Consider the following 21,630-nt stretch of genomic DNA (forward strand, 5'->3'; position numbering starts at 1 on the left):
ATGAGACGATTTCAGCTGAGGTGAAAGCAACTCAGGGGCTCTGAAGATCTGCTGGGGGACTCCACCCACTGAGAGCAGTCACTGGAGGGGATTCAGTCACCTCCCTCTTGTGCAGCCGTGCTCACCAGGGAGGGCAACAGGCACAGACCTTACCCTGCAGCCCTGTCTCAGGGCCAGTAATGGCAGGAAGTTTAAACTTGCACTGCCCTCCATTGAAGTCCTCTGAGGTATCTAGAGAGATTTGGAATGTTACAACAGGTAGCTGAGTTTCACTGGTGAGAGGAATTTAGAGCCCGAACCAACCACATCAGCTCTGGAAGCATTAACAGCTGTCGTTCCAACACAGAGTCAGCATCACCTACCTCGTGATAGAAGTCATCATCATCAAATATCTCCTCATCTATGTCCTTCAGGTGCCTGTTGGAATCTGAGGGAGGGAGGACTTCCTAGAAGCATAAAGGAAAGACTGAAAGCTCCTGGCTGTGTATTGCTGTCCCTAACTCTGATGACATCACGTGCAGCAGCTTGTAAACACACTTGAGGATATGAGGAAGGGGGAAAAGCTCCTGATATAACAAGCTCTTAAGGACTAGGAATACATTTAAAGGCAAGGCAGAAACGCTGCCAATGCCACCAGAGATTTATGAGCCCTTTACTGGGAAATAAATAGGGCTGAGCAAAGCCTTTCTGGCAAAACAGTGCAGATATTTTTAATGTAATGGCAAAAATACATCTTGCAAGTGCAGTAATTCTACATGATCTCCCAGAATTGAGTATTTATTCATTCTTAAATCCTAAATTAATAACAGACTTACTGCTCAGATATTCTGCAGGTTGTATGCAGTGTGATTGTAGAAGTGACTTTCTGGGTTAAAGATTCTAACCTCCAGAGGGAAAACAAAGTTTTGTTGCCACTACCTCAGAGAGCAGATTCAGTAAGCGCCAGGAGCACAGGAGGAGAAAAATCACAGCCCAAACCTTGTTTTCCTTGTCAAGAGCCAGCACAGGAGATAATGCAAACACTATAAAGCTGGAATTGAAACATCTACATCTTCTCCTTGGCCATTCCAGGAATCAGCACTGAGCTATCTCCTCCATAAATCTCTCCCCAGCAAGAACATCTCCTGCTGGTGAGGGCTCCAGCTCATCGTTTCGCAGAGAAGTTTCCCTGCTGCTGCTAGAGAAGAGTCAGACAAAACTCCCTTACCAGGTCTCCAGGCACAGGCTGAGGGAGGGGAGGGGGCTCCTGCTTCCCCAGCACGGTGTAGACGGAGCGCTTGGTCTGCGTGCGCCGGAGCAGCCTCTCCTTGTCCAGCAGGATGTGATCGATCTGAGCCAGGATGGAGCGCTCGAAGGCACCGAACCCCTGCCACAGCATCAACCAGTGTCAGATAATGCAGAGCGCTTCTCCTCCAGGCAGCACTGCTCCTCTATCTTTCCATGTCAGTGGCTAAGCAGACAGCATTCCACGAGGAGGGGGCTGGGCTTCCTGGCCAGGATTTCTGCTGGGATTTCTTATTTGTTTCTCTCTCCCCTCTCCCTTCCCAACCTGAGGCGACCTGACGCCTGGCTTAACAAAATGCCTCTGCTGTTCTGGTTCAGATGAACTGCTCCATGATTAATACCAGCTCAGGGATGTTAGGAGACCCTGGATCTTCAGTGAAATGATTGCCCATTGTATTAAAGAGCACTCCTCAGGGAGGAGGAGAGCCACAGAAGCCTCTGGGTCTGCTATAAACCACAACCAGCCGCACTGCCATTTTCACACAGCTACCTGCTGCCAGAGCCTGGCTCTGAGGAGGTGTCTGGCTGGGGGAACACCAACACCATCCAGGAGGTTTTGGCCTCGACATTGTTTTTCCTGCTCAAAACAGGAACAGCTTTGGAATGAGGGCTGAGCTTCCTTCCAAACTCCTTTAAGGCTGGGGACAAGCACCCAGCTGTGTATTTAATTCCCACTGCTCTAACCTCAGCCTAACTCAGAACACCCATCACGTGAAGCCTCCAGATGCACTTGCTCCACACACCTCTGCTACACAACAAGCATCTGAGAGCACAGAAAGCAGGACTTGCCTTGCCCATTTTGCCAGCTGCCAGCTTGGTCTTCTCGTGCCACTTCTGCAGGACGCTGTTGCGGTAGGTCCTGAAGTCAGCGTAGCGCTTGGCTATGAACTCCGGGTACTCCTCCATCTTCAGCTTCCGCTTGGGGAGGCTCCTCCTCTTCTCCTGGGCCTTCTTCACCTGCTCTTCATCACTGCTGCTAGGGATTTCCTCATCACTACAACAAAAATGCACAGACTGAACAAGGCAGCACGTGTGAACTCCTGCCAGCCGCTCCGCCACGCTCAGGCCTCCCGCACCGCGGTGATCTTCACGGCAAGAGACCATCCGTGGCTCAGAGCCTCCTTCCTTATCCACAGCGTTACAAAACACATGTCCCACACTGGCAGAAGGAATGCAGATGGTCACCCGTCCAGAGTGTCTGTCACCCACAGCAGCACCTGAGAGAGCAGCAGGGAGTGAGCACAGTTCCCTCAGAGAGCTCTGGGCTCCCTTGGCACTCACCTGGCAGGCTCTGACCGCTTGCCATCCACCAGATGCCTCGTGCCTGGGTACTGATAAAGCAGCTCATCCTGAAGGTCCACTAACACTCTCAGCAATGCCTCCAAGGCTTTGTAACCTGCAGAACAAGAGACAATGTCCCACTGGTCCTTGCTCCTGGTGCTTGGCAGTGCTTAGTTTCTCATCGTGAATCTGACCTTCTGCTGCACGTCCCATGGCACACAGGCTTGGCTCCCCTCCTCACACACCCAGCAGAATCCCAGGGTTGAAACACCTCCTGCCAGACCAGGTTGGTCCAACGTGGCCTTGAACACCTCCAGGGACATCCACAACCTCCCTGGGTAGCCTGTCCCAGCACCTCCCCCCCTCACTGTCAAGAATGTCTTCCTCATCTCCAGTCAAGCCCTACCCTGACGGGCAGCAGCAGCGCTGGCTGGCAGGGCGCCGGCATCTGTGCACAGGGCAGGAGGAGCTCTGTGCTGGTCAGATGCTCCCCAGGCCTTCCCCTGGTAGCTCCTCCGATGTGAAGTCACTGGGGCTGCTCTGCTTAACTCCCAGTCCTGTTCTGTCTTTGCAGTGAGCACAACAGATTGCAGAGGACTTCTCACCCCAGCTTTTGCCTAGTTTTCTGTATTTTTTAATGGAGGATGCAGAGATCACAGAGAGAGTGCACAGCAAATCTTCATCAGCCAGCCAGAGAGTGCAGGCAGAAATCAGCCCAGACACTCAGAGGTCTCAATCCCCTGCTTGTTTCCCCTGTGATACTGCTCAGTTGTCACCATCTTCAGATAAATTACAGCCTGACCTCAGTAACAGCAGTGTCAAGGAGAAGATGCTTTAAGATTTTTGTTGCAGATCAGCTGTTGGGCTCAGCCTCCCCCAGCCTGCTGTTCATTATAGATACGTTCTGACAACTCCTCTGTATAAACCTATTAAGGGATTAGGTTTGCCCTGCTTGTAAACCCAGTCCTGTGTTAGCATCAAAACAATTCCAGCAGACAAACAGACAAAAGCCCTTAAAAATGCATTTGTTGTGTGTCTGCAGCTGAAGCATCGCTTGCCGAAGGGAGGTGCCCCCACCCCAGCCTCAGCGCACAGCTTACAACAGCAAAGCCTTCCCCGCAGCCTGCAGCACAGCCGAACGTCCCCAGCGCTCCCAACCTGTTTACGTTCTGCCTCCCGCAGCCCTGCCGCTGCCCCCCGGGCGGCTCCGCGCCTGTCAATTACCGCTGGAGCCGCACTCGGCAGCGGGCTGGAGCCCCCCAGGCTGAGAGAGAGGGACCCCAGCGGCGGTGGGGATGGGGAGCAGCTTCACCTGGAGGGAAGGAGATGGAGAGGGCAGGGAAGACAATGCCCGAGCTCGTGGCAGGGCTAATTACTGCAGCCCGGCTCCATCCCGAGCCTCTTACAGCTGGGTCATTTCCCTCTCTTCTCGGGTAGTTAATGGCATTATGGGATGGCATTCTCATTGTTACCGGTGCGCTGCAAACTCAACTGCAGAAGCCAAGTGCCACCCCCCTGCCCCCTTCCCCAGCTCTGCCCTATCCATTCCATGTTTAATTCCAAAGGGACCCTTGGCTTCCCAGACTCCTCTCTTCTCTTCCTTCCAATGCCCTCATTTGCCTTTCCACAGCCTGCTGGGGAAACGCTGAGCCCATTCTGCACGAAGGCAGCACGAACCAGAACTGTTCACAGATGCAAACGGTGCCATTTGGAAAGCAAGCTGGATGCTGCCCCCCTGCTCCCCCAGCCCGGGCTCTTAATGCTGCTCCTCGCCTGAAGCAGACAATTAAACAGAGTCCCAAACGCGGAGCTTCCCAGCAGTCAGGCAGCCAAGGAGCAGCTTTACTTGTGATACCCACCAGGTCTGCACCCCTGCTCTGCTCACAGAACAAAGCCAGCAGCACCTCCAAGAGCACAGCAGCTGCAGGGGTCTCCCCCTGCCATGAGCTGTGCCTGGCCCTAGCCAGTCCCCGGTGATTTTCAGTGCCTAAAGCTTTCAGGACCTAGCAGGTAACACCACTATGGCTTTCACAAGCACCACGAATGGCCTGAGGCTCTTTGAGGACCACTCCCCTCAACTAGGTCACCGGTGGGAAGATCCTGATGCCAACAGCTCATTCCCAGAGCCACCCTGCAGGCACAGCCCAGCACCCCAGTTAACCCCAGTCTGCACCCCTCCCACCCTTTCTGTCCCCCTCTCTGCCACGTGCTGGGGTAAATATTCCACCTTCTATAAACATCACTGTCCCAGCTGACAAAAAACCTCAAAAGGATCTCCTTCTCTAGGGCTGAGTCACTTCTGCATTCCCGGCCTGGGGCGGGGGACAGACGGCTCAGCCCTGCCTTAAACCCAAAAAGCCACAACTGGGTCCCTTCATGGCATCTCAGTGTGAGCCACTGGGCTCCCCAAAACACCAACTCACACTCTGAGTGCAGGAGAAGCCAGCTGAGCCCAGGACAACACACAAACCCTCCTTCCACCAACCCCTTTCTATAGCTGCCCCTGGAGGAAGAAAGAAGGATGCGGAGTGGGATCCATCTGCAGCTGCTCCCAGAAGAGAGCAGGAGCCCTTTGGATGTGGCTTCCAGCCCAGCTGGGAGTCACAGTGTCTGTGGTGAGATGCTGACCTGTTAGAGTCACTTTTCAGAGGCCATGGGAGCCCCTTTGTTTGGTGTACAGGAGTGAAACAGCTGTTCCAGATCCAGCAGGCAGCTTAGCAATCCACCAACAAAGCTGGGAGCCAGCCCCAGTAAATCACAGTGAGCCCTTCTGCTAATCCTCTCCCCTAGCTTCTCCTTTTATACACCCTTCACCCAGTCACTGGGTAGCCCTGGAGTACTCAGCTCCATTCAGGATAGCACTGCCCTGTATCAGCATGGCAGGAGACCCACCAGAGATGAACTCTGTCCTGCTCTCAGACCACACCATTCCACTCTGTCAGTGCCAGTGGTCAGGGACAAGCTGGTTGTGCTGCTGGCATCCCCCCTCTGTGCAGGGTGGCTCCTGGCTGCAGGGTGCCAACCCCTCCAGCAGCCCTCTGCTCTTGCTGGGGGTAGCCATGCCTCTGCTGCCACCCAAACCCAAGCACTGCTGTGCTGGGACGTTGCAGGCATGATGGTTCCTGTGCCCTAAGCTCAGCCTTTCACAGCTTCCTGCACAGGCAAATATCTGCACTCTTCTTGATGCCCTCTAAAAATGGGGTCTCCTTGCATCTTCCCAAGCAGCTGCAGAGAGCAGCAGCTGGTGTGGAGCAGCCTCACGCAGAGACACTTGAAGTTGATGAGGAAAAAAGAAGCCAGAGCCTCAAGGCCAGGCTTTCAGAGGCACTCACAGAGAGCCAAGCAGAAGGACTCCCAAAACTGCTCCACAGGCAACCTCCTCCTGGCCTGGCCCTGGGGAATCCACCCAGAGTGCAAGGGATAGGGATGGGAACCTACACACTAGGGCAGGCTCCCAGGATTTTCTCTGTCACTGTGTCCATGGCACCTTACAGGGCAGGCTGGGGCAGGGCTGCCCTCCAGCACAGTGCCTGCCTGCTGTTGTGTGCACAGGGCACGTGAACAGAGACAGGAGCATCCCTGCTGGGGGGTACCAGCACCAAACAGCACACGTGCAGGACAGGCTGACACTCAGAGCCCCCCACGACACTCAGACTGAAATTCAGATTCCAAGCTGGTAATTCAGAATGACATGCAGAGCCCACACTGGAAATGCAGAATGCAATTCAGGTTCCAAGCTGGTAATTCAGACTGAAATTCAGAGCCCACGCTGGAAATGCAGAATGAATTCTGGCTGAAATGGACGAGTCCAGGCTGGAAATTCCCTGGAAATTAGCTCCTTTTCCCCTCAATTAAACGTGAGGCTCTGGCATGGCAGAGCATCAGCGGCATGCGAGCCTTTAATTTTCCCTGTGCCTCCGCAGGCTGTAGGAGGTGCTGAGGCAGAAGAGCTGGAAGCCTTTGAACCGCGGGATGCAAAGCCACAGCCGAGCTGCCAAACACCGGGAGAGCTTCCCCTGCCACCCAGGAGAGTCCCCAGCTCAGCAGGGCACAGGCTCCGGTCCCGGCAGGCAAACAGCGAGGAGGAGAGGGATCAGCTCTCTCTGAGCAGCTGGAGGGGGCGAGGAGCACCTTCCCCAGGTACAGGCAGCCATCCCCGCGGCCAGAGGAAGAGGGGCAGCGCTTCACAGGGCCGAGGGGCAGGGGTTGAGCCGCGGGTCGGGGCGGCGCCGCGCGTCCTCCCCGTCGAGGCCCGGCAGCCAGCCCCTCGCACCAGGCATCCCCAGCAATTAATCCCCCCCCGGAACACGTTTGATTAAATCTCTTCAAGCAAATCCTTCGCTTTGCTTTTGTTAGTTCACTTCTTGTCAACATCTATTAAAATATGCCTTTAATTCTCCCCCAATCTTAAAAAACACCGATCCCACTGTCTTCAGCTTTAATCAACTGTAGGGCCGGCATTTTTCATTTCATAATAATGTGCTGCTTGGAATTCAAGAGGCAGGCTCGGCATCAATCATTCGGCAGGAATTTTTCCACTGCAATAAATATGCAAATGAGCAGAGGCAGTCAGTCGTATTTCAGCCCTGGCTTGCCAGTGTTTTAAAAAAGACACAAATTTATTAATTGCCGTTGGCCAGCGGAATCCTATTACTGTGGGCATTGATTACAAAGCCGTGTGAGTGATTATTGTGCAACTCGCAGGCTACCCAGGCATGAGGGGAAATTATTAAAGCAAGGCAGAGATTATCAACTCGGAATAACAATAAGCTTTAACGTTTTAGGCCTCTAACTTCCCCGACAAAGAGTGCCGCCCCGGCCCCGCCGCCGCGGGCTGCCGGCCGCGCCCGGAGCCTGCGCTCTGCCCCGCGGCAGCAGCGGCGATGCTGGCAGCCAGGGGAAGGAGGGAGTCCCTCCCGGTACCACCTCTGCAACGCCAGCCTTGGGACGGGGGCTTCGCTGCGACTCCTGCCGCAGGACCCCGGCGCGGCGCGGGTGGCGAGGGACCTCAGCAGGCGATCCGGACCAGCCCTGCCAGGCAAGCCACCCATGGCAGGTCGCAGAGGAACACATCCAGGAAGGTTTCTCAAGCCTCCTGAGGAGACTCCACGGCCTCTCTGGCAGCCACAATATGGTGCTAGCAATGCTGGGTGCCACCAGTTCCTACCCAGCTCTGGGCAGCACTGAAACCCAAACTGCGAACAGCCCCCCGGGAAGCACAGAGAGAGTCAGGAGGGTTCAGCACGGGGCCCAGCAGGGCGCAAGGGGCAGGAGAACAGCTGGTGCAGACCACCACGGCTCTGCTCCTCCCTCCTGCAAATCTCTCCGGCTCACTGTAGGAAATCATGGAGTACCATTCCCTTCTCACTCCCCAAAACACTGAGTTTGTGGAATTACTTCTGCTGATGGCAGTAACAAAGGGTCTGCTCCTCAGCAAAGGCCAGATCTGCTGCTGCTTGGTTCCACTGGAGTGCAAAGGATGCAAAAGCCTTTGCAGAGAGAAAATTGTATCCCCCAGCACAAAGGAGCCAGGGCTGCAAGCCCCTTTCACACAGGCAGCTCAGCTGACTCCCAGAGAGTTACAGGAGGGACTCCATTTAGCCCTTTCACTCCAACCTGACTGCATCTGACAGTAAGGACAACAGGATCAGACCTAGAGGAGTTTGCTAGAAGCAAAGACAGTAACTGGATGCAACGACAGAATCAAAGGCATTGGCATCCAAGGGGTTTGTTAGTGGGGACTGGGGGAGGGGGAAAGCTGGGGAGGGAAAGAAAGAGAAACACTTCCATGAAGTTCATGCTCTGCTGCTTCACCTCAACCCTCATCTTCTGGTGTGAGCCCAAAGCAGGGAGGACGAGGGGCTTGCAGACTGGTAAAACCTGCTGGTTTGCACTAGAGGAAGTGTAAAGAAGCTGGCAGCATGCACCCCTGTCTGCCAGGCAGGAACCCCCTGCACAGGGTGGGAGTTTCATAGCTCCCTAGGTGCTGAGGCCAGGAGGCAACACGAGCCCCTCTGCCTGACCTCCCCACAGAACACCAGGCCATTAATTACATTTATCATGACAAGCCCCCAGTCTCCATCTCAAGGTAACCAATTGCCAATTAATCCCAGTTAGCTGACATTTGCACATGGCTTGTCTGGATGCTCTGCCTGCCTTTGTGTCCCCAGATCTTGTCTGTGGAGCATCCAGACCAGCACACGCCTGAACTCCATTCAATCAGCTCTTCATTGCCCTGAGAAAGTTCAGTGTGGGCAAACCCATTTGGTGTGGAACCTCACAGGCTGCAGTTTGTGTGTACCAGGTCAACAATGACAGACTCTCCTAGCATCTCCTGCACTAAAATTTAAGGCAGCTTTAAAATAAACCTCAAACAGCAGCAGTGTCCAAGCCATGGTTATGGAGATAGCTATAAACCAGGAGCAGTGACATTTTACAAGAGAACATAGCAGGAGCAGGCAAAAACTCTGCTCAGAAAGACTAAACCCACAAGCTAAGTGTCTTGGCACTCACTGAGGAAGGGGAGGGGGGGTTTTCCTGACAAAGCCTCCCAAAAGCCCATGTTGGATATCCTACACTCCCCCACACCCCCAGCACTGCATTTCCAACCAGTTCAGACAAAGCCACAAAATGCTTTCGTGGTACCTCACATAGCCCAAGTTCTGCACACCCCCACCCACCCAACTAACCAAACACCCTCAAACCAAGACCTCTGCCTCTGCCTAAAGCCTCTCACTCCAGCCCTCTCCCCTCCTGCTTGCTGGCACACACACAGAGCAGCCACCCATGGGCCCGGGAGCTGAGCATCCCTCCTGACCCCAGCCCTCACCAAAGGCTCTCCACAGCACAGGATCATCACAACAAAATTCACCAAACAGGGGCTGGCTCATTCTTTTATGTTAGTCAAGAGAAGCCTTCATTAATGTCAACAGGCTTTGGCTCAGGCCCCAAAAGAGCTGAAGAGACTCTTCAACAGATCCGAGAGGTGAGATGTGGGGACACCTGCACCCACAGCCACTTGAATCAAATCCAGCCCTGCCTGCAGTGACAGGCACCATGCTTTCTGTATTCATAAAGTGTCTGCACTAATACAATTCAATTAAAATGAGCTACCAGTTTTAAGTGGGCTAGATCTGATCACAGTAATTTCCACTCGGGCTGCAAGCCCAGTTCTGCTGGCACACATCTGTGCAGGCTCCCAGGAAAATCTTCAAAGCAGGGATGTCTTTAAGTCCATGATCTTGCCTAGCACCAATTAATCCTGCAGCTGCTCTGTGCCTCTGGAGCTGTGTAATCTGCCTATGCCTTGGGTGCATCCCCACCCCCGTGACACCTGCCCTGCATTAGCACATCAACATCTCCAGATGCACCTTGAGTTTCAGAGTGAGCCACAAAGAGAAAGGCAGCCACAGCAGCTCTCCAGTACCTAAAGCAGACTTGATCTTATCCCAAGTCAGGCAGTGCTCAACCAGCTTCTTCCTCATGACTCACAGAACTAGAGACTCATTCTGGTTGTCTCCTCTTGTCCTGTCCCTTGTTCCCTGGGAGAAGAGCCCAACCCACACCTGGCTCCAACCTCCTCTCAGGGACCTGTAGAGGGCAAGGAGGTCTCCTCTCAGCCTCCTCTTCTCCAGGCTGAACAGCCCCAGCTCCTTCAGCTGCTCCTCACCAGACCCTTCCCTGGGTGGTGTACAGAATTCTGTTTTCTCCAAGATCAAGAATCAGAGTAAAAAAAAGCCAGAAAAAAACCCCAAACCCAAACCCCCTCTCTTAAATGAGAGCATCCAAACAGACATAATCATAAAGGTCTTCTCCAGCCTAAACAACTCCATGACTCTATGCACTAAACAGACATTACAGAGACTTTTTCCCCTGTCTTGAGCCCCTTTTCAGTGAAATACTCCAGAACCAGCCCAGGAGAAGCTGCAGCTCCTGAGCACTGCCAGAGGAATGTTTAATATGCAGGAATGTAAGAGCAGGGAACACATGGCACCTTCCGAGGTCTCCTGCTGGCAATGAATGTAAGTGGGATTCTTAATCACATCCTTAAGAGCCTTGGCCACAAATCTGCTGTTTAGTCACAAGCCACAGAGATCTGTCATGAGAGCAGTTAACCAACCTGCTGTACCAAGAGCCTAGCTCAGGCAGCTGCTGCAAGGGTCCACACAGCCCCAGGCAGCAGCACAGCCCCTCGCCAGCACACTCCTTACAGATGCTCCTATTTCCACCCCAGAAACAGACACTTCTGGGTCCAAGTGTCTGGACTGGACTGCAAGGAGCTAAGAGCCAACATCTCCTTCATTTCCCAGAAGGCACCAAGCACCCAGCCTCATGCAGCCCCAGGCCAGTCCTGCCACGCTTTAGCAGTGCTCCTCTTAGCTCTGCTTCCCAAGAAAACAGTTAAACAGCAGCCACTGGCCTGCTGCACCTGAGACTTACAGCATCTTAAGGGAATAACTAATCAATGTCTAATAGAAGCTCTCCAGCAACTGCCTCTGAGCTGAGGAAACAGCCCAGGGAGAGGTTGTGAGCAGTAGGCTGCTTCCTGCAGCTGCAGGTTCACTCACACCCTCCTTGCCCCTGGCTTCTGAATAAAGCTCCTTCACAGCACCCCCTGTGAGACACCCACTGAGGATCACAGAATCACAGAACTCCTCCAGCTGGAAGAGACCTTTACAGCTCATACACACAGACAAGCCTCTGTGTCACCTCTCCACAGCTCCACAAGGAGCAAATGGCACTGAACAGTTGTGGTTCCCTTCTGACTCTGCAGTCAGCAAATCCATTCTTACAGAGCCTGCACCTCTGCCCTTTCACCACACCCAGCATTTGCACCACTGCTCCACAACAACTCCTGAGCTCAGACTGAAGAACACAAATGTGGGGTTCCAGTGTTTTCTCCTAATCTACTGACAGCACTGAACAGGCTGCCCAGGGAAGTGGTTGAGTCATCACAGGATGGTTTGGGTTGGAAGGGACCCCAAAGATCATCCAGCACCAACCCCCTGCCATGGGCAGGGACACCCCCACCAGCCCAAGTTGCTCCAGGCCTCATCCAGCCTGGCCTGGAACACCTCCAGGGAGGAGGCAGCCACAGCCTTCCTGGGCAACCTGTGCCAGTGTCTCCCCACCCTCACTGTACAGAACTTCTTCCTCATCTCCAGTCTAAATCTGCCCTCTTCCAGCTTCAATCCATCCCCTCTCATGGTATCACCAGAGGGATTTAAAAGACCTGCAGATGTGCTGAGAGACATGGCTTAGTGGGGCACTTGGTAGTGCTGGGCTCACACTTGGACTCATTGGCCTTAAAGGTCTTTCCCAACCCCAATGATTCTGTGACAGATGAACTAAAAGAAAGCAAAGCCACAGCAATTCAGCCAGCAGCTGACACTTCAGGAGCCTCCTGAGCTCTGGGGAAGTGAACCAAGCTACAGGTGAAAACATCTACAAGTGTTTGGCTAATTGAAGCCTTGCAGCTCCCATCAGCTTCTTGCTTCTGCAGGAGCCTCACCTGGGTCTCTGTGATTTAACTCTTCCCACCAGCTAAAAACTGCCAAGAACACTTCATGGTTTCGGAGCCAGAGCTCCCAGCTCTGTGCAGCACCAAGGAGCAGGCCCTGAAACCCTCTCAGTGTAGCACTTTTAACCAGAATTCTACAGGAACTAAACCAGCAAGAGCAGAGCTGCCTGCCCCTGCTGGGGAGCCACCAGGGCACACTCAGCAGCAGCTGCTGGTGACTGAGACACAGCAGCTCCCACAGCTCCTCTTGCCCCCACCTCATTGTGGGCTCCTGCCACCGCACCAAGATTTAACACAAGCCCCAAACCCAGGGGCTGCTTAATCCCTGACACTGGATGTGGCTTCCCTGACGTCACTTCCACCTCTCCTCTGGCTCTTTCTTGCCCTTGAGGGGATTTCTGGCGACATTTTCAGCAGATTTGCTCCTAAGCTCCCTCCCCCTTGCAAGGAAGCCAAGCTGTGAATGGCAGGCATGCAATCTGCAGGCAGACCCAGCACAGAAACCTGCACCTTGCACTCTTTTCTATGTAAATACTGCAAGGATCCTGGGGGAACATGCCAGGGATTGGAATTGTTAATTAATGGATCTCTTTAATGTGCAAATCAGGAGCAGATTGCAAATTCTGACTCACATTGATTATGAAAAACATTAATTGAACGTGCAAGACCCCAAACAGAGGCAGCATCTCCAGCCCTGGACTAGGCTGGAAGGCTGGCTGTGAGAGAATACAAATGTACCCTGGAGCAGCCCACTGCAGGCAGCAGCAGCACCTCAGCCTCACCAGCTGTGCAGTGCAGCAACCCTCACACATCTGCATCCAGCACAGCCACTCTGAGTGCAGCACTAAAGCCCACTCTGACTTCTGCCAGGGATGCAACACAGGAATGAAGCTGAGCTCCAGGACCACAGCTTGGTCTCCAATTTGTATGTAAAAAGGATCATGGGGGGAAAGAAAGAACATAATTAAAGATTAAAAAAGGGAAGAAAAAAGTAAAGCAGTGCAGACAAAGCAATGCTGTCTCTTTAACCAGAAATTCATCCTATATAAATTATGGCCATAAACTTTTCCTGCAGTGCAGCCTAATTAATTCTTGTTCTATACACAAAGGGAAATGCTGGGTGACAAATGGGTGTGAAGCCTGAAAGCTGCCAGGTCTGCAAAACATTTTCTACTTCAATTTATAAGCAATTTTGCAGTAAATCATCCACCAGAACCTGAGATCTCAGGAATTCAAGACTGGCCAAAGCAGGTTGTATCCTTTCCTGTAAGAACACCCCACACTACCTCAGAAAATAGCACAGAAATCACAACTACAACAGGGGAAGGCTTCTAACCTCCCCTCTCCACATCTGGAAGCCAACCATCACCTGGGCATTCTCCCTCAGGTTTGGCTCTGACACTGCCAACACACAGAGCTCTGCTGCCAGCCCTTCAGCACAACCCTGCTCCATCCCTGAGGGGGTTTCACCACCACCACTGGCTGCACAGAGGCTGGCATGAGTAGGAGACACCAGAGAGGCAAATACACAAAGGATCATTTTCCATTCAAAAAAAATCATCCTTCCTGTGAGCACAGGCCAGGAATTTCATGAGGTTGAGGAGGGCAGATTGAGACTGGAGATCAGGAGGAAATTCTTTAGCGTGAGGGCAGGTAGACACTAGAGCAGGTTGCCCAAGGAGGCTGTGGATGTCCCCTCCCTGGAGGTGTTCAGGGCCAGGCTGGATGAAGCCTTGAGCAAGCTGGACTGGTGGAGGTGTCGCTGTCCATGGCAGGGGGTTGGAGCTGGATGGTCTTTAAGGTCCTTTCCAGCCCAACCCATTCTGTGATTCCATGAACCTTTGCAGCTTTGGGAAGGAGCATCTGCAGGGCAGTGAAAGATGGCTGCACTGGGAAAGAGTGCAGCTCATCAGGAGTCTCTGTCTCCTCTAGCCTGCTTGACTGTACAATTCCACTCTGCAGCTACAAAAATGGAATGTTTTTAAAAGGAACAGCTTAGGTCCCTTGGAGAACACCAGCAGACACCAACCAAGGGCAGCAGCAGCAGAATGTTCCTAAGCTCTGTCAGAGCTCTTCCCCTGCTGACCCCAGCTTTACTTCCTCGCTGTTTTCAGACAAACCAGGACATGAAGCCAGGCCACCAGGGACCTCAGAGTGTCCCACAGCAGCTCCACAGCTCAGATCACGAGCAGAGGGTGGGGAGGGAACCACTGAGCAGTTACCAAGAGTGGAATTTCCTCCAGTGCTCTGGAGAACTGCAAGCTCAGGCTCCCTGCTGTGCTGTGTGCAGTGTCACACTGCAGGTACAGTACCCAGCTCCATGCTCTGGCACCTATTTTGCTTATGGGAAATATCAAAATGTCAACCATTGTTTCTGTTAAAGGTCTTTAATGATATTGCATTTTAGACCTGTAATGAAACACAGGGCTGGCTGCAGTTTGTAATGCATCTCATTAAAGACATTAATAACACCTATTTCACTGAAAGGTCAGCTTAGTATTGTTGGGAGTTTGCCTTTTTCCCCTTAATCACTTAATTTAAAGCAGCAGAGCTAACTTTTAAACATGAAGCATCTCACCTGCTGTAACTCAGCTATCACATTCAGCTCAGGTGTGAGCCATAAGCTGAGGGGCAAGGCTCAGGGTGAAGTTTGATGATGGTGAAAACTAATCCAGTTTTAGGCTGCCTTGTGCCAGGCCAGGCTGAATGTTCTCAATGTGCAGGTTCAGATGTGAAGCTCAGGATGAAAGGCTATAGACACCACTACAGCATTCCCACCCAGCTGCTTCATGCCATGGGGCTTCCTGGGGTCCTCCCCGAGCACCTACAAAGCTAAAACCCTCTGGGAAGTGTGCACTGTCTCAAGACTGGGAAAGAAGACACAGAAGTGAAAGGGACAACCAGCCTGGCAAAGCTTCACATGCTCCTGGGCTCAGCTTTATCACTGAAAATCCCTGGGAGAGTATCTTGTGAAGTTCATTAGTTTCTGCCTGGTAGGATTAGAAACCAGAACCACCTGTGTACAAACACTGGCACCTGTCTGGGCTTGGACAGAAGACAATAAACACATCAGGGAGAAATGGACACCAGCTGCACTAGTTTGTGTCTGTTCTTAAGGGGAACATCCCAGGCACTGATCTCTCTCCCTGTGCACTTACCTTGAGGCCAGTAAAAAAAAGGCTTCCAAGTCTGAAAATGAAATAGACCCACAACAGCCTGAGCAACACTACACTGAGCACACTGGAGATACTCCAGATCTCATCAGATCATTAACAGTGACCCTAAGAAATGAACAGATGAAGCAGCTCCAAGCTGAAAAGTGATTTGCTGTTGATTCAGCAGCACAGCCTCTCTCCTGGTTAGGGCAAACCTTTGTGCTCGCTGACCCAGCACAGAGCTGGGGCTCCTGGACAGCAATAACCAAAGCAGGGATGAAACCAAGCTGATAAGAAAACCTCAACTCCCACATGAACCAGAAACAGCAGCAGGACCTGAGCTGAGGCTTTCCAACACTCCCTAAGTGACAAGAGGCCACTAGCAGAGATCAACCAGGCTTTGCAGACAAGGCTGCTGGGGTAGGAAACACCTTCTGGTTTCTGTTTGCACCTGACAATGGCGAAGGCAAATCAGGAGCTAACGCTACAGACACACAGGACTCCAAGCCCTCTTTTTGCCTTTAGCATTTCCCCACCCAGGCTAGAGACTTTACCCCAAGTAGAAAGAGTGAAAAGTCCTTACAGCTCTCAACAGCATTGTCAAACTCCTGTCCTCCCTCCTTCCTGAAGAGCGGGAAGGAATCCGGCTGTGGGAGCCGGTTGGCTGTCGCCAGCGCCTTCTGCATCTTGATTCTCCCTTCCAGCAGCTGGTCCCAGAGTGCTTCAGGACAGAGAGAAAACAAAGCAATTATTCTGCAAGCCACAGCCCTTGCTGCTGATTTCACAGCACAGGCCCTTTCCTTTGGGCTACATTACTCCTGGTTAGAGAAAATCTTTGCATGCACTGACTCGGCACAGAGCTGGTACCGCAAAGCAGCGTCCCAAATGCCATCCTGTGACCCTGAGTGCAACTCTGTGATCCACACAAACATCACCCCCTGGCTGCCCTATTTAAAAGGACACTCTGCAAAAAGAGTGCTCAGTAGGATAGGAAGAAATGGCATTTGGCACTGACACTTGGAACAGAAACAAAGCTGCATCCCCACCGCTGCGCAGCACCACGGGGTAGGACGTGCCCATCCCCACCGACGCTGCAAGCAGCTTCAGTGCTGGTGGAATGAAGCCAGTGGCTGAATGCACCTCAGAAGGGGATGCTCTGCAGCAGCAGTGCCACCAGCTTGCACAGCAGATTTCACAGAACATTTGCACATCACCAGGGCTGCTGTAGCACACAGGCAGGATGCTGCACACCAGCAGGTTAACATGCTGGAGAGCTTCCTAACACAGGCAGCTCTTGGAGTGTCAGCGAGGTGAAAGCCTTGCGAAACACAAAGCAAACATGCACAAACCTAGCTGGTTCTTCACAGCTCTTCCCTTTTCTACTTCTTCAGCCTCTTCTCTCTTTGAGAATGTCATTATTCCCTCCTCATGCTCCGTGTCTTTGCTCTCCTTTACGCCGTCGTGGGGCTCGCTCTCGCGTTCCTCCTCATCGCTTCCTCCTTCCATGCTGGCATCGTCTTCATCTTCCCCCTCGCTGCTCCCTGCATCATCCATCCCCTCTGCGAACTTCTCAAAGTCTGTGATACTCTGGAAACTGAACTTTGGTGCCTTGGCCTTGACAGACACATCTGCCTCTTCATCATCTTCCAAGCCATCTTCCTGCTCACTGCCAGCACTGCTGGGCTTCTCCTCTGCTTTACTGCCTAAGCTGCCACTCTCTTCTGAATCCTCACTGCCACTGTACCATTCCTCTAATGCTTCTTCAGCTAAAAATTAGAAGAGAAAACAGTTAGTTAACAACACAGGAGACCATGCTGCAGCATGCAGCAGCTGCAGGTCTGGGCTGTCCTAGCCCCAGACTGCAGCCCTGTCTGCTGTTACTCTTTGCTTTGGATGAAGACTGGAAACACACAAGGCCATGGTGACTAAAAGTTCTCAGGTCACATTTTCTGCAGCAATCTGCTGGTCCATGGCTTAGCCCTCCCATGAAGCAGAGATATGGGAAGCAGAGCAGGTGGTTAGAATCTGCTCTGTGCACTTTAAAAATAAGAATCTGTACAAATTTCCCAGCTCTCAGGATACATTGGCTTCAAAATGGGAGCTGCTTCCTTCCCTCCACACAGCACTCAGTCACAGGACCTGAGTTAGTCCCACTCTGCCCTCAGTCTCTGTTAGTGACCTCCTCTGGGATATCCCCTTTCCTCAGGCCAAAACCCATTTGTTGCCCTGTAACAGGGACCTCAACTTTGTCACCTCAGTTCAGATGGCACTAGCTCAGCTAATGTGCTGACATCAAACTCTGAGCAGTGCAGGGAAAAGGAAGGAGATTTCTTACCAGACCCTTCTTCAGACAGAGCATCTCCCCACAGCTCCTCTTGCAAGGCCTTGCGAGATGTAGCTTTTCCTCTGTACCTTTTATCAGCCTCCAAGAGAGAGGCTGAAGCTTTTTTCCTTATGTCACCAACAGGCAAAAGGTCTTCCACAGTTTCATCCTCAAATCTGTCAATCACTTTAGCAGCTGTAGCTGTGGGGGGGAAAAGAAACAAGGAGGAGAGACGTCTAAACTGAACTGAATCTCAGAGGAGAAGGACTAGCTGCAGAAAGGAGCCATGGAAACTCCTCGTGCTCCACAACCAAAACTGGTGGCAACAGGGACTCAATAGGAGTCTGACTTGCAGGGAGCAAGGCTCCTCCCTGCCTGGTGAAGCAAAGCCAGCACACATTTTCTGCAAAGAGGGAAAGCTGCTGGGGCACCAAAGGCAGAGGAAAAGCCTCAGACGTGGGGTCTGTGCACATCAGCACCAGTTCTGCCTACAAAAGATCTAGCAGAAGAGACAAGACAGCTCCAAGGGTGTTTGTCAGAAAACATCCTGTGACCTCTCTGCAGCCAGGTGAACCTTTGCAGGAGGAAGAGAGACGTTACAGGAACAATTCCAGCTCCCCCCCCAGCACTCTGGACTTCTCCATGCGTGGGTTAGGTACCCTGCTGAGTACTCTTCCCTGTCTGAGGGGGTGCTGCCCCCATTCACATCTTGTTCCCTGCCTCTTCCTTACTTTAGAGAAGCTGGACAAAGCTCCAGACAAAGTCTCTCCAAGCTCTTCCACTGATGGATGAGGCTCCCATGAGAAGGGCAGTCCTCTGGGTGGAGGACTCTGCTGGAATGTCTTTGCTCACATTTGCTTGCAGATTAAATGAAGACAGCGGCAACTCAGGTGCACTTTGGCCTCTTGCTCTATATATGTGCTACATAAATATGTAAACCTTGGGGAATGGCTAAGCAGAGAAAGTGATGTTGCTGTGCTCATTGCCCTCTTCCACACCCACCTTCTCCAGGGCACAGGAAGGGAGCAGTGCAGCAAAGAGAACACTCACAGCATCCACCCCCTCCCTGTTCTCATTCATGTGCAAGGCTCCCTGTATGCAAAATTACAGGGTTAGCTTTGTCCAGCCAGCTGAGTGATCCAACTGGCTGAGCATTGCTGAGTGCTCTGCTAATGTGTGCTTGCCGATGTTAATGCCTCACCGGCGTTCACTTCAGGCAGGAGGGAGGCAAAACCATAATCATCTCCTGCTCATACTCAAAGCAGCAAGACCTCGTCTAAATGCAGGGACAGGACAGAAGAGTCACTCCAGATAGAAGAGGGTGGCAAGATGCTCATCACCAAGGAATGGGTGGGCAAGAAGGGCAGACAGAGAATGACTTGTGGCACTCGATGGATCCTCCCAGTCTTGGCATCACTAAAACATGAAGCCTGAAACTACAGCCTGAGCACCAGACCCGGGAGAACGCCTCTGCTGACTGCAGGGATCTCCTCAGTGGGGACTAAGATGTTGCTTGCAAGCCACCACTGCCCTCACACTACGGAGGAGCCAGGCCGGCTGGCACAGCGTTTGCCATGCCTGCTGCCCTCCGAGGCTGGCAGCGTGTGGCAGGGCACTCGCTGTCTGCGGAGCTGCAGCAGCGCCTGGGTGAGACGTGCCCGGGACGGGTCCTGCCCCGTGGCGTGGCCGCTCGGCTGCTCGGCGGGGAAGCTGCTCTGGAGAGGGTAAGTCAAGGAAGTAGCAGCAGCGGCTTGAGGAGGTGATGCTGCTACCCACATGCACGGGGAAGGGGTGAGGGTCTCCAAACTCACAACTCGAGCAAGAAGACCTTTGTCTCCTGGAGATCCATGTGGTGACCCCTGAAGTAACCCTGTCCCCGAGGTGATCCCTAAGGTAACTTCGATCCCTGCGCTAACTCTGACCCCGGAGACGATCCCTGAGGTGATGCCAACCCCTGGGGAAGCCCCGAACCCTGAGGGGATCCCTTAGGTGTCCCCGACGCGGTCCCGGCCCGGTGCCGGCCGCGGCCCATGCGGGCACAGTGCGGCTGATGTCGGCGGGACCGGAGCTGGGGGCACAGCGGGGTGATCCGATCGCTGCCCGCGGCTGAGGGACACGGAGCGCCGGGCAGCGCGGCCGAGCCCTGGCTCCACGCTCGGGCCGAGCCCCCTCCCCCGCAGCGGCGACACCACGTGCGGCCTGTCCGGCAGCGCCCGGCCCGGCCCTGGCCGCCCCCGCCGGCCGCGGGTATCGAACCCTCCGCCTCCCGGCCCTGCCTCACCTTCCTCCGCATCGTCCTCGGGGTCGTGGAAGCTGGGCCTGGGGTCGAGCAGCTCCTGCAGCTGCTGCGCTAAGGGCGCCGCCATCTTGGCAGGGAAGGAGGGGCGCGGGGCGGGGCCTGGCACGGGGCGCGGGGCGGGGCCAGCGGCCCGGGACGGCGGGCACGGGACGGGTCCCGCTGGGTCCTAGTGCCCGCCAGGCCGGAGCCCGTGCTGACTCGCGGGCAGCGGCGGCCCGGCGGGCCGGTAACAGAATAGTGCTGATCGTGTTCGTGGAAGCAGTGAGGGCTGGTGCCCGCCCGGGGCTCTGAAGCCGAGCAGCACGGCCGTAGCGGCGCTATAAAAACAAAGTCTCATTACAGCTCGGTACCAGCTCCAGCCCTAGCTCGGAGATGCGCGAGCTGCTTGCTCCCCTTGTCAGGACAAGACTCTCCCCCACCCCTTATCTGCTTTTAAACGCTATAAAAATTAATCCACCCGTGCTTTCTAGTTAGGGTGCAGGGTTGTCGAGGCCAAGCAGCAGCAGCAACACTCCGGGATGTAGCTACATCTCGCAGCAGCAGCAGTGTCCATGCAGGAATTCTCCTACAGAGGGCAGAGGAATATCATTAATTACCACTGGCCTCCAGCCCCGGGGGTTTGCTGCTCCCCACAACCTGGGATGGGGCTTGGGATCCTCGAAGGCACCGAGGAAAGAGGCAACTGCAAAACCCCCAAACACCTTCTCCCTTCTCAAATCCCTCACTATCGCGCTGTGTGACACTGAGCACTGTGCAGGCACTGCACAGTTCAGATTCTCCAGCCCCCAGCGTTTACTGGAAATGCACATTTGCACTCAGGTTCCGTGCTGCTGAGCATTTCAAGCCTGTTTCAACTTTGTTCTGTAGTCTGTGTTTGGTTTTGGTTTTTTTAAATCACAGCTCGAGTGACAGCTACTCTGCTCTGCACTCTGTGTTATGTAGGTTTGCCATTGCTCCAGCAATGTGAAACAAAGCACTGCTGGTTTGGGGCTGGTTTTTAGCTAAGAGCAGGAAAGTCATGACCCAGGAGATGTGCACTGTGTGCCTCCCCTGCCTTTCCTTCCAGCTGGTTTGTTCACCTTTCCTTTGCAGGTATTTTGTTTCCAGAGTAAAAAATGCCATCATAAACAAAGGGAGGAGCCTGGAGAAATAAATCTATGGAACAGGAAGCAGCAGAAGCCAGTGTTTACCTGAGCAGCTCACTTGCCTGACGAAACCCAATGCCAAGCCTCCCTGCAGAAATACATTTTCAAACCTCTGTGAAAAAGGGATGGTCCCTAATCTAACTGTTAATAAAAGGAGAGAGGGTTCTAGTGATGGTTAAATCAAACACACCCAATATGATTCATATAAAATACTCAGAGCTGCATTAGTCCTTTGGGGAAAAAAAATGGGCTTGAAGTTGATAGCATTTTTGTCACCCACAGCAGCGAGAGCAGGATTGTAGCCAGTGAGGAACAGGGCAGTTGCTGGATGTGAACCCTTCACCCAGCACATCACACAGCAAAATTCACATTGGCACAGCTGGAAACTTGAAGGGTTCTTCTGTTCTGTCCTGCATCCTCACTTCCATCAGTGCAAAGCAAATGTGAAGGGGAAAAGCCTCCCCTGCTCAAACTGGAGCACTGCACAGGACCAGTGCCAGGGAGCACAGGGAGACCCCCACACTGGGACTCACTCAGGTTACTCCAGGCCCACTGATCAGCACAGCTGCAGGAGCTGGGGATTCAGAATTTCTGCTAAGGAGGTTCAGCCACTATAAAGAAAC

The 21,630-nt window shown here is 53.3% G+C and overlaps 1 protein-coding gene across 1 annotated transcript in view; it reads right to left on the reverse strand.

Annotated features, from left to right (window-relative positions):
- Positions 1-19,949, reverse strand: part of AATF (apoptosis antagonizing transcription factor) — a 39,029-nt gene extending 19,080 nt beyond the window's left edge. Inside the window, exons 1-8 of the mRNA XM_054166900.1 lie at positions 19,845-19,949; positions 17,576-17,764; positions 16,590-17,006; positions 15,824-15,961; positions 2,566-2,680; positions 2,074-2,278; positions 1,208-1,366; positions 363-446 (exon numbers count right to left, since the gene is read on the reverse strand). Of these exons, the coding sequence (XP_054022875.1) occupies positions 363-446; positions 1,208-1,366; positions 2,074-2,278; positions 2,566-2,680; positions 15,824-15,961; positions 16,590-17,006; positions 17,576-17,764; positions 19,845-19,929 (1,392 nt within the window). The 5' untranslated portion in view covers positions 19,930-19,949. The remainder of the gene's footprint in view (positions 1-362; positions 447-1,207; positions 1,367-2,073; positions 2,279-2,565; positions 2,681-15,823; positions 15,962-16,589; positions 17,007-17,575; positions 17,765-19,844) is intronic.
- Positions 19,950-21,630: the final 1,681 nt, after the last annotated feature.

This window comes from Dryobates pubescens, chromosome 13 (genome assembly GCF_014839835.1).
Source record: "Dryobates pubescens isolate bDryPub1 chromosome 13, bDryPub1.pri, whole genome shotgun sequence".
Lineage (NCBI taxonomy): Eukaryota > Metazoa > Chordata > Aves > Piciformes > Picidae > Dryobates > Dryobates pubescens.